Source organism: Sardina pilchardus, chromosome 11, assembly GCF_963854185.1.
Source record: "Sardina pilchardus chromosome 11, fSarPil1.1, whole genome shotgun sequence".
Lineage (NCBI taxonomy): Eukaryota > Metazoa > Chordata > Actinopteri > Clupeiformes > Clupeidae > Sardina > Sardina pilchardus.
Window position 1 is genome coordinate 2439989 of NC_085004.1, and position 13096 is coordinate 2453084.

Here is a 13096-nt window from a genome sequence, read left to right on the forward strand (position 1 = left end):
TGTTAGCTGTTTGATTGACAGTGGTCGTCAGTGCCAGTAAAACTGAAGGCCACATAGTACACTATGTCCATTAGTAAGACATAGGACAAATCAGGATCATGTTACTATATGAAAGTTTATCTGTCCAAAAGCAACTGGTAATTATTCTACGATTTTAATCATGCCTCATCCACAGAAATATTTCACTGAATTGCACAGTGATAATGGTTAACATAAGCCTTCACATTGCACAAGTCACAGATCAATAGATCACTAAACATATCCATTTTTCAGCAACTGGGAACATATTTGTATTGTTCATATTCTATCAAAGTGTAATGACTTAAGATATTAGTGGTTTAAATGATCAACAGTGCACCAGAAGGGCTCTATTCTCCATTCACAAATAAGGGTAAACACATGATTTTCTGGGGTGATATGTGCATGTTAAATTATGAAAAACATGTGAAGGCACATAACAATGTGTGGTGTTAACAAGTGCCTTTATATTCTTGCTTTGGCCACAAATCATTAAGTGAAACCTTCAACTTTACTCAATATTCTTCACAGCTTTGATGAAATGACCACTTGTTTTCATAAATAGTTCATTATAGAGGACTTGAGCACTCTGTTTGATTACTCCGTTTGCAGTTCATGACATGCTTGAAGTACCCTCTGTACTGCTGACTGAATTCCCTCCACATGTCTGTTGCGTAAGTCGAATGTTCAAAAAAACAAAAAGAAAGAAAAAAAGGCAGCCCTCTCTCTGCCCTGCCTCTAGTTCAGTGTTCCCAGTGCTCAACCATGCTGCCGATCTACACTACGATTCCCAATTTCCGCAACAGATGAGTCTCTAAAACTCAGGACTCATAAAAGTAGAGAAACAAAAGCATTTCTCTACAGATGTCTTTTCTGCATACCCTGCAAGTAAAATAATGCTTAAAATACACTCAGTCTCATAACCAGTGAAATAAATAATGAAACGGGAAATGCATGAAACGGCTTGTCTAGAGTGGAAGCAATGCAGACATTACACAACTACACGCTTTCCAGTTAACCATAACCACCCCCCCCCCCCCCCCCCCATCACACACCAACTGCTGCTGTAGGAGATACGCCCTGCTATCACTACTGGCCCTGGTTGCCGTAACAACAGATAGTGACACATCTCTGAAGCCTGGAGCAGTTGTGGTGTCTCGGTCTATCTGGAACCCATACTTAAGAAATGCAAAGTGACGAAGAGGGAAAACCATAATAAGCACTTACTCCTGGCTGAGGGGGGAACTGGAGTGCTGGGGTTTGCCAGCCACCTACGCAGCCATGTGTGCTCAGTGGCAGGTGGGCAGTGGGGCTTAGACTTGAGCCCATATAAATAAAGTCAGGACATGTTTTGCTTCCCATGGGTTACCCAAATATGGAATTATGATTTCATTTCCCAACCTGCCATTGTGTACAAACTGGGGGTAAAAAGGCAAATGACAAAAGGAATATCTGTTGCAGGAGGAGTCTTTATTGAGACTGTGCATTGCATTGCAACCATCCTTGGACTGATATCAACTTGAATAGGCGTAAAAAGCAATAAATATAGAAGATATACAATTTTCAAGCCAGCATATGATGCTGTTGGATGAATAATTTACACTATAAAAAGTCTTGAGAGTTTGGTTTATAGTGAGCTGCCACTTCAGAAGTCAAGCAAGGCGGTATTCCTCCTGCATGTTGAGTATGTGATGTGTCTTGTTCTTAGCCGATCATGTGACCTAAAAAGTAGAACACAATTTGTTGTTTCGTGGTGAATGACGGTAAACAGGAATCTCATCCACAAACATTTCACCATTGTTCTTCCTGTAATTTGATTATGGCATGGCTACTGAACAGAATAAGAAGTCAAGCTCATATGATCACCAGGAATTGTTCTAAACGCAGAAAACTGACCAATTTGATTAGCTACAATATAATTAGAGCATCATGCAAAACCTACTTGCCCCAGTTTTTGTGTTTTTGTAAACAACTCAACATACCTTTGTTTATTGTTGCAGACATTTCTGGATGTTGTTCATAATGTCTCCGTAAACAGAGTTATACAGTTGCTCCTTCGTCCTTGTTCCATCCAACTGCACTGTAATTACATAACATATAACAAAATCCATTAAGAGTCAAATATTTAAATGCTCATGATCATGCTACATGATCTTAGTGAAAAAAACACACAGAAACGTACAGAAAAACACAAACTTACCAACATCAACACCTGAGTTCTCCATGATTTCCTTGTGTTTGACATACATGGGCCAGACATGGCCATCGAACAGACCTGGTGGGTCTGGCACCGAATAGTTCCTTGAGCTATATAAAAAAAAATAAAAAAAATCTTAAATAAATAAGGGTGTTTTCCCACAGGCATGGTTGCAACGTTAAGACAGCATTCCTCACTGGACAACGACAGCTTTATAAAGACAGACATGATAGCACAGATGTTTAAAGAGGTTTAACAGAACGTTCACTTACCACCTCCTCTTTTTGCAGTCTTCGTATGGAATGGAAATAAAATAGCGCTGGTTCAGCACATCGATCAAAGGTCTGATGAGAAAGATACACATAAGGCCCTTGAGTATACCTAATATATTAAGAAAGACTGAACAGGGGGAGGGGGAAAAGACGAGGACGAGGATGAGGACGAGGACTTACCCATAGGTGTAAAGCAGAAAGCCTTCCACAATAAGGACGTGGTTGCCCTCATCCTTATGCTCAGTTCCAGGGAGTATCTCAGAATCCATGGTGTTGTTGACACCGTGCGACCTCTCAAACTTTACTGGGTTATCCAGCCAAGCGTAGATTGTGCTCATCATGGCGTCCATGTCCAAAGCAGTAATGACTACAAGGGAGCAAACAGGAAAACACCAATGAGACTCTAATATACAATGTGCTCATATAGGCGTCTTCATTTAAAAGCATGCATAATGCATTAAATAAGGCGCCCATATTGCACACACATACACACACAAAAGACCCTTCATAGAGACCCCAGCTTACCATCATACTGCTTAAAGCCATCTTCACCAACTTCAATCTCATCTTGGGGCTGAAACATACATGAATGAGATGTACTTCTGTACATTCTACAGGGGACTTGCCTTTAGGAAGCTGTATCTCATTCATCCCTGCTTAACATAGGCCACAAAGGAATTGTGCCCATGGAGCTTTATCTGATGAATTTCCAACCACCAACATCCCTCCAGTAATTTGTCAAACAATGATATCCATTGAACATCAATCGTTTGAAACCAAAACAGTGATGACCAAGTAAGGGTGCCTTACTCACTGCAATTCAGTAATTTAGAGGAACTATCATTTCAGGATCAATATTTTAATTCTCACCTTGAAGAAGTCATCCTGATGAACGACACAGCAATTGGGCAAGTTCTTGATTAACTTGTTGGTGAGGGTAGTTTTACCCCCGTTGGTTACTCTGCATGTCAAAAACAAATGTTAAAATGTTAAAACAAACGAGTAAGTGAGTAAATGTTAAAAGTAAACGAGCAAGTGAAGTTTCTGTTTCAATTAGACGAATGGTCTACAACTGTGTGGCTGAATAATAGTTAATATTATGTATATATATATATATATATATATATATATATATATATATATTTTTTTTAAATGCATTCAACTGTTAACGTTAACAGCTGACGGTTGAAATGCGATCGGAGCCAGCAGTAAAAAGTGTAGCCTTGTTTATTGATCTTATGACCATCATTGTTTACAAACGTTGCACACTTCCTAAGATAACCACTACATTCCATACAACGATGAATGAACAAAAAAAATACTATAAAGATTAATAACCGTCAAATGGCAAATCTTTTCTTCCTCTTCCTCTCTTATCCCACGTGTCTCCATGAGGCCTACTATGCTAATTCGGTAGTGTTAGCCGGTCGGTCATTCATAACTTACCCGCCAATGCCAATAATCATCTTCATCTTTGCAACAGTGTTAGGGTAGAAACTTGAGATAACGTCGATAAAACCAGCGGGTGGCTTTTTGAAGGAGCGCAGTGATCGGAAGAAGAAAGCTTAAAAGAGAAGGTTTAGTTAACGTCAACTAGTCGAGTCCTCCATGGCGTCGATTAGGGTGAAAGTAAAGGACGGTGTTGCTCCTTTGCCAGTCTTCCACCAAGAGAGGACGTTGCTGCAAGTAACAGTGCTACACATACTACTACTTGAAATTTGATTGGGTATATAACGAGTAGAATCTTGCGGAACAAAATTGCTACAGCCAATCACAGCGCGTTGCGACCGCTAAAACCCGTTTCCTCCTCAAGGCTCCACCCAAGCCCCATAACCAAAAATGCAAAAAAAAAATGTCTAGAAGAAAGAAGAACACATATGTTCGAAAATGGCACAGAATTCAGCCTGGTTTTGTGATTTACGACACTAACACTGTAGTCTTATTATTAGGGTTTTTTTTTTTTTTTTAATTATTATTATTTGACGTTGAAGTTAATCCCCACAAGTTTAAAAGAACAATTCAAGCGATACATTGACTCAAATGGAAAAGAACATATTGTACTGAATACAAGTGCTGCTTTATCCCGCCCTCCACACATGTGCGCGCGCCGCTATGGGGTGACTGAGGAGCACCACAGACCATTTTAAGAAAACTTTATTATATTATTGCGTAGAATTTGAAAGACTGCATTATTGCATGTCTCGTGGGCACGCATATGCTTTGTGCACTGTTATGATCAAACCTTTGGTTAAAGTAAAAGCATACGTTCTTCTCGTAATTGTCTACTTAACATGTTTTCAGAAGGGAAATTTAAATTATTGTCAGATCGTACTGGAAGGAGTAGGTGGTGGTGGGGTGTTGGTAGCATTTCACATTTTGCTGTGATATTTGGTCTTTATGTTTAGGCCTAGTGTAGCCTATGTTACACTATGATGACAAATAGTTTCTTGGAGCAGAACTAATCACAGCTTCTTGTCACAAGGTAGACAAGTTCATTGTGCTCTTCTCAAGTGGACGTGAAGCTGGCTGCTGATGTCATGACATGCACAAGTTGCATAAGGTGGTGGATAGGCTATTTATCCTTCTTTTAAAGGATAAACGAATATCTGTTCATTTATAATAATATTTAACTAAATATATTATTTGTCCCTTAAACATTTTTACCCCTAACACGCCAATCCTTTGTCACTCAGCCTATAAATGTTGCCATCTAGTGATGGATTTTAGTAGGACATTATGTAATTGATCAGATAAATGTACTGTCTGCAAATGCCTTATTTTTTTCTTTGAATAGAGTACACTGTGCCTTGTACAAGTAAGATTTCATTTTATTTTCATGACACATGGTTGCTTCACAATTATAACCATACAACTCATAAAACATTTAAATAACAGTAATATCATATTAACAACTATGCAGTAGCAGTGAATGAATAAGATAGCCTAAAGAGATATATTTTCAGATGACTTTTAAAGTCTGCAGTGAATTGCCTGATGTGAGGGGGAAGTGAATTACATTGGGGCAATGTAGTAAGTAACAGTAATGTCATATTTATGTAATGCCATATTTACAACTAATGTAGGCCTAATAAAAGTGTTGCAGTGAAAAGGCTAGCCAAAGAGATATATTTTCATTAGCCTACTGTTTACTAATTCCAAATGGATTCACATTGCCAGATGTGATGGGAAAGTGAATTCCAGAGCTTACGGCAATGTAACAGAATACTCTCTCTCTCATAATGTTGAGGTTCATGTTAGGTATTCTGAGTAGACCTGCTGAGGAGAATCACAGTAAGTGGGTAGGGGTGTAGTTCTCCCGGAGGTCAGTGAGGTTAATAGGAGCATGATTAAGTAGGGTATCTGAGGAGAGGAATTTTGGATTTGGATTCGGAAAGTTACAGCAAGCCGATGAGGCTTCAGTTACGGCTAGTGGATTTCAAGCATGTGACAAACATCTATCTGTCTGATTCTCTAAACCATCTTTCCCCCTGGCGACATGCACTGTCTCCATCTCACATTCTTCTGTACCATGGTTCATACCTGAAATTCTCAAAACCAGCCGTCAGCTAGAGCATCTCAGGCTAACTGTTGTCTTAGCCTATATGGAATCCCTAATGAAGCTAAGACATACTACACTGTCTCCAAAGGACAGAGCCCTCTTCTCCAGTATTAGCACCAATATTCCAACCTGCCAAACCCAAACAAGTTAGTTGAACAGAGCTAAATTAGCTCTGTTTGCCGTTAGCTCCAGACAATCCCCACCATGATGGGCCTTCTTCCGCAGCTCCTATCTTTCTCTGCTATTTTCTCGGTCGATGAACACTTTGTCCTTGACTTTTGTCCTAGGCCTACTGCATGCCTCCTTCATTGTAGGCCATCTGACTGGTCAAAATCTGCCTGCCTGCTATTTGCCCCCTGCTGGCCCAAATAATACATTTGTCTCTCCTTTCAAGTTCTGTTCCTCCCTCCATCAAAAAAACAGCAATAATTAAAAAAAAAAAAAAAAAAAACTATCACTGATCAATTTTAAAAATGACCAGCCCATTTCTGACCTTCCATTAATTGTGAAACTCCTTGATGGTACCATAGTCAATCAGCTCCAGGAGCATCTAACCCATTATGACCGGAGAGTTTCAGTCGGAGTGTAGGGCAATGCATCCCGAGACTACCCTGGTTAATATCATAAATGATCTACACCTAGCTGCTGACACAGGCCATGTCAGCATCATTATCCCCCTTAACCTCATAGCTGCCTTGAACACTGTTGACTGTCACAGCTGGTTTAAATCATATAGTTAATTTAATATTTAGGCGTGGAACTCTGTACAAGCCTTCAAGGCTTCGTTCCCACCTTGCGCAGATATTTCAATTTGTGATAAATAAATAAACTGAACTAAACTAAACATATCTCATAGCACTCTGTCCTTCTGCACTTTATCTACATCCTCTTGCTTGGCCATACTACATCAACGTTGCCTTGTTATGCTCACACTGGACCAGCCTCCCACCCGGTTGACTGCCCCAAAGCTGTCAATAACTGGATGACACAGAGCTTTCTTAAACTCAACCAAGACAAGACAGAAGCCATTCCTAGTTACTTAAACACCACATATGTGAAGGTAAAAATAAAAACCTAGGTGTCATGGTTGACTCTACCCTTTCCTTTGACTCATACTGTACATCATAAACATCATCAAAACAACCTTTTTCTACCTGAAACATATTTCCAACCTGAAACATCCAACTAGAGTCTAGACACTCACATATGCATTCATCACATCCAGGTTAGTCTACTGCAGTGGAATCTTACTAAAGAGAATAAACAAATAAGTCTAAGTATAACAGGGGAGCTACACAGGCGCGTAACTGAAGCGCTATCTGTTCACAATGTGTATTCACGTTCACATTTTAGAAGACTGGCCTATTTTTTTCAAATGTATGCGCCACTGTCGCGTCTGGTGTTGCTACCATTGATTATGATTATTAACTGCTGCAATATATGGTTCGCAAACGGAACGCTTCAGTTACACGCCTGGTGTAGCTCCCCTGAAAGTATACGGTATTCTTTTGATCCAGGAAGGAAAGTTGATCTCATTTATCCCAATCGGTGAATTAGTGAAACACACACAACACTCAGTGAGGTGAAGGGCCCACACTAGCCCGGAGCAGTGAACTGCCTGCCACAGTGGTGCTCGGGTTGAGGTGCCTTACTCAAGGGCACTTCAGCCGTGGATGTGGGAGAACAGTGCTCACCCACTCCCCCCACTCACATTTTCCCTACTGGTTTACGATCAAAAGTCTGCTGTTAAGATGGTCACTCATACTAAGCAGTGGGATCATATCACCCCCATCCTCAGAAAGTACTGGCTCAAAGTTCAATACTGAATCCAATACAAAATTATTTTACTTGTACAAAAATCCCTCCATAATCTGGCCCTTTCTATCCATTCATGATGGTCTGCACCCTACACTCCACAGTAGCCTACCCATCTATACATCCCCCCTCTAGGCCTATAGGTGTTGCTCTATGGGTGATAGAGTTTTCAGTGTGGCTATACTATTATTAGGCTAGTAGTAGTAGTAAGTATTATTCTTGCTGCAGAGTTTTGGATTATTTGTAGCCAGTGGAATAGCTGATGCCTGAAAGGATGGAGCTGAGTATCAAGGTGGGATGTAACACAGTTGATGAGGACTTCTGCACAGCACAGGGCTGGGCATAGTCTTTGCAGGCTAGACGCTCCAGGAGAGGCTGATGAGAGGTGGTGTCAAAGGCAAAATCCAGACTAAAATGGACAGTCCTCGAAAAGATCATCTCTCAGGTGCTCCTGGATTCAGATGAAACTTTAGAGATAAATTCTGGATTGGAGATTGGTTAATTAAGTCATCAGGATTCGGGCCGTAGTGTTGGAATTAACAAAGCCTAGGCCTATAGCTCAACTCATCTTCAGGAATTATGTTTAGAACATTTTGCACACAAAGAATATATTTTCCCTCGGATATAGGCTGAACAACTTTACTCACTGTTTGTATTGTTTTATTGATTTCTAAGAAGACAAAGTAATCAGTAATTGTCAATACCTCCTGACTATAGTTCACTTCATCTAGGCTACAGAACGACCAAATCCTAGGTTCATCATGGCAGAGCCTGATCATGGCTACCACATCCCTGCTTCCCAGCTGTCCCTGCGCTTGTGCAACTCAACAAGGAGGGGCAATGATACTTCTCAGTTTCAACTTCACGGAAGTTAGCACGCTAGCTGAATGATCAACGTTGTGTCAAGGTAAGTGTTCGTTATGCCGTGTACTTTATGTGATTAATTTTAATGAATGAGAATATAGATGGCCTATCATTATACACGAAAGCAGTCCCTTATTGATAATGTAGCAAACCGTACGTCAAAGACCTGCCTTGCTGAATTTCTGATCCACAGTATTGTTAGCGGCTAGTCAAGTGAAAATAGTAACATTACGATGAAGGGTTTCTATCTTCGATCCGTTTCATGAAGAAAACCGTTTTAGTTATTTATTACCCTGTTATGGCGTTAAACGGCATAGCTAAAGCACACAGTATGCCCCTCTCCAAATGATAACTTTATACGTCTGAGCTAACTAGCAGTATGTTAGCCAATTGGTCCATTGTATTCAATAGTCATTGTAGATGACTAGAGATGACTTAGCATGGTATGGTATGGAGCTAGAGATCTTTGCTGTCTGTGATGTTTGGTTTATGTTAATCTTGACAATTGTCAAGTAATTAGCCATTTAAAACATCGTGTGGAAAAAAACACCGTGCCCATAAATATATTGTAACTAATTAGTCAATCTGTTCATGATGGCCTCATGATCAACCTCTCACTGCATGTACCTGTACATGATCTCTAGCGTTAGAATTCAATATTTACATAGTTCGAAATCTAGATATGATTTGATCTAATTGTAAAATTAATTTTGAGAGCTAGAAATGGGTGGAACATTTGAAAGATACACTTTATTTTCCATCTAAGTATGATCAGACAATATTTCCACTCTTTCGGGTTGTGTGCATCCTCTGTGCTGGCGGCGTGTACAACACAGACAAAGCCATCAGCTCTGACATTGTTTATTTCGATTTTCTCATACTTTCTACGAGATAATTGTTTGTTGTAGTACTTTTCATTTTATTTACTGATACACTTGATGTAATTACGAGCACAGGCCAAATACATCTACAGAAGTACACACTAAGCTACTATAAACATTAATTTGAGTGTTTAAATTGTTTTGCAATAAGAATGGACTCACACACAAACTATTGCATGTTTCCTGTTTTTCATGTCAGCAAGTGCAGACTAACTGACAGAAAAACCACAGATACTTCTCCCTCCACCTCCACAATATGAGCGTCATTGTTCAGCACAATTTTAAACACTTAATTTGGTCTAAGTACGAAACCAAAAAAATCTCTAGGCCTAATTCAGAGCAATCCCCCTTTAGACGAATCTATTTTGTTTAATCAAAGAATAGTCAACATAATTCAACTTGCATGTCGAGACTCTTTTTCTACAGCCAGACAGCAGTTACGAAATAGTCCCCTAAACCACACCGTTGCTTCTTACATGACTGCGTAGAGTAATTTATAGCCATGACGTATCTTAAGATATTCAACCACTTTGTATTTTACATTATTGTTTCATAAGACATTCCATATAGATGTTCATATCAAAGCATGGTGTTGCCTTCATCATTTTCTAATCCCCCCGCTTTTTCCCCAGGCCTGTGCATCAACTGTTTGAAACTGTGTTTCTCACTGAGGGAGGCACATTTTCTATGGCCCTTGTCTGTAATCAGCTTCCGGCATAAGCTTGCGGCAGCGGTGGTGCAGCTTGAACAGGAAGACGGGCCAAGACTGTAGAGATTGAGGAAGTTACTGCTCCGTCGGCTCCTCCGGTTCATCATGACTGAATTCTGGGTCTGCTTCAGCTGCTGTATTGCTGAACAACCTCAACCTGTGAGTTCACAAAGAATAATATCATCAGTTTCTGCACATGATGATTAGCCACTCAACCCCCAGCTGCTCTCTGGGTGTGGCACTGCTGCAGCCCACTACTCTTTCTCCCCAGTGTGCTCACTGCTCCTAGTATACAGTAGATGCACAAGCTCTGGCAGTCATCCCAATACTGTATATTTGTATATATGGTCTAGGTCCATTGCAGAGGTTGCATTTCACTGCTGGCTGTTTTCTAGGGTGGTTACAACAAATAAAATAACTTACAATAACATTACAGTCAGCCACACAGCCTCTTTGAATATCGACACAGTTTCATAATGACAACAGTGGTTGATCTCCAATAAAGATTTTTCGGTCAGTTAATCACTTAACTTTAAGACAGGGGGTCTCAAACTTAGGTCTACTGGCTTGGTGATGCCTGTTTATTACATGTGATTGGCTTCTTCCAATAGCATATTTAAAAAGCATACAACCTGTCATGACAAATCCTAGCTGGTTTTAAGACCATACTGATATTTAGCTTGATATTCCCTTGTTTAATAAACTTATAAAAAGCATATTTATTTTGTGTTATTCCAGAAGAGAAGACGACGAATTGATCGATCAATGATTGGGGAGCCCACAAACTTCGTCCATACCACACATGTGGGATCTGGAGAGATGAACATTGGGCCATCTGTGAGTAAGCCTTGTGTCTGTGCCAGCTGCATCATATTGTGATCTATGAGATTTCATTGTTATTGGCACAATGATATTTATATCAGTTTAATTTAAATAGATTATTGTGGTGACTTTAGTTTAGATGAAATCCACAAAACAAGTTGGTTAAATAATCCTGAATGAACATGTGACATTGTAGTACTAACTGGCTTGAGATGTGCTTTTCAGTGTTGTATTACAAGTGCACTTTGAAAATATCCTGTATGTGATCCGCAACAGATGAATGATTTGTGGCAAATTTTTCCAATGTGTCTGGTAATGATTCACATTCGAATTTGTCATATCTTATTATCATTATCTTACATGATCATGAGATATGATCTTACATTCTACAAAAACTATGACCAGCTGACAACTAAATTACAGATATAATAAATGACCGCCAACAGTATAAGTGAAGCAAACTTTGAAAAGGGTAGTCTATTCATCTGCTCCTTTTTCTTCTACCAAGTGAATTGTTGGCCCTAAATCTAGTCACTGTTTTGTTTCAGCCAGTCTGATTTAAGCAATGATAATGTGTTATCATGAGAGAACTTTATTGATTACATGCCAGGGAAAATGTTGCAGCCGTAAACATGATGAAAGGACATGTTCCATGTTAATCGATTGGTATGATTTCTTGTGGAATGAATTTAGTTTGCCGTATGAAATACAATTCAGAATAGAATTCATCTATGTAATTAAATATCCATAGAATATTTTAATTGAATTTAGATTCGTCATTATAATTTATCTGTCTTAGGTGGACACTGTTCAAGCACAGATGAGGTCCAAAGGTGGTTACGGAAATGGTGTATCGGATGGTGTCCAGATATAATCAAGTAAGTGTGATTGACTGGATGAACAATGTATGTGATTTGAATCTCCTTTTGGCACCTTTCTTCAACATGGAGTTTGTTTGATAACCCTAAACTAGCTACAATAAATGATGCTTAGCCATTCGACTGATTAGACGAATAGAATACATAAAGCAGGAATTCGAGTCTAGTCTAACAAGGTCACTACCTAAAAAGCGTACTTGCAACAGTACCATCGGTAGGCCTACCGACAGCATGCACAATGTCTTTTGGTGATCTACAAAGATCATGGAGTGTAGCGCTTCATACAGTAGGCTAGGTGATGTAGCTGACAATTTGGGTCTACACCCAATATAAGGTTTTAATATAATTATGTTTAATATTACTTCCTTTATTTTTGCTTTGAAGCTTAGATATCACCTGTGTTATCTGTTCTGAACGTCTCATGTTTTCCCTAGGTTGAAATAAGGTGACAGAAACTACTGATTAACGAGGGGCCATTTGGAAAGCTGAAATGTACTCCGATCACATTGTAAAGCAGAAAATCCTCTGGTATTGATGAAGTTGTATATATTTTCATACTGAAAGCACTGCAATACATTCATAGCTATCCTGGTTGCACTGTACAAATAGATCCATTAGCTTGATGCTTGTTGAATTTATGTATGAGGTTTTTTTTTATTTGTTTTTTTCTTGCTGTCTTTTTTTCTTTTTAGATTTATGTGTGGGTGCGTATTTATTTTTGGAGTCATCAAGCAATTGGTTTTCATATTGGTATTGATATTGGTATTGAATATTGATATTGTGGCTGGGCCACTGAGCATATTAAGGCACATTTTCATGATGTTCTTTTTTAAAGTCATGTCATTAAAGAACAGTTTTATGATCATAGCCACTTGAATTTTATACAATTAAAAGAAAATTCAGGGTCACAGATTTTACATCGAATTTTGCAAACGGTAGAGCACACTGTTGTTAAATATGATTCAGAAAAGTATTTTTGTAAAAATCCTGTATTTTTCTCTTGATGTTTAAATAAAGTACTTTAAACAAAAGTGAATTTTGTTCAAACTAAGTGTTTTTAAACAAATTGAGACCAAGAAAT

At 39.1% G+C, this 13096-nt stretch overlaps 1 protein-coding gene and 1 long non-coding RNA gene across 2 annotated transcripts; one reads left to right on the top strand and one right to left on the bottom strand.

Annotated features, from left to right (window-relative positions):
• Positions 1-1469: 1469 nt before the first annotated feature.
• mibp2 (muscle-specific beta 1 integrin binding protein 2) lies at positions 1470-4177 on the bottom strand. The gene is made up of 8 exons (XM_062549284.1): positions 3934-4177; positions 3358-3448; positions 3013-3061; positions 2668-2854; positions 2488-2559; positions 2219-2325; positions 2001-2098; positions 1470-1739 (listed from the first exon to the last, which is right to left on the bottom strand). Exons 1-7 carry the CDS (start codon positions 3957-3959, stop codon positions 2007-2009), a joined length of 624 nt encoding a protein of 207 aa, XP_062405268.1. The 5' UTR covers positions 3960-4177; the 3' UTR covers positions 1470-1739; positions 2001-2006.
• A 4484-nt stretch (positions 4178-8661) lies between these two features.
• LOC134096052 (uncharacterized) lies at positions 8662-13045 on the top strand. Its single transcript, XR_009940682.1, has 5 exons — positions 8662-8768; positions 10239-10474; positions 11054-11152; positions 11937-12015; positions 12450-13045. It is a non-coding gene; the product is annotated as an uncharacterized LOC134096052 (long non-coding RNA).
• Positions 13046-13096: the final 51 nt, after the last annotated feature.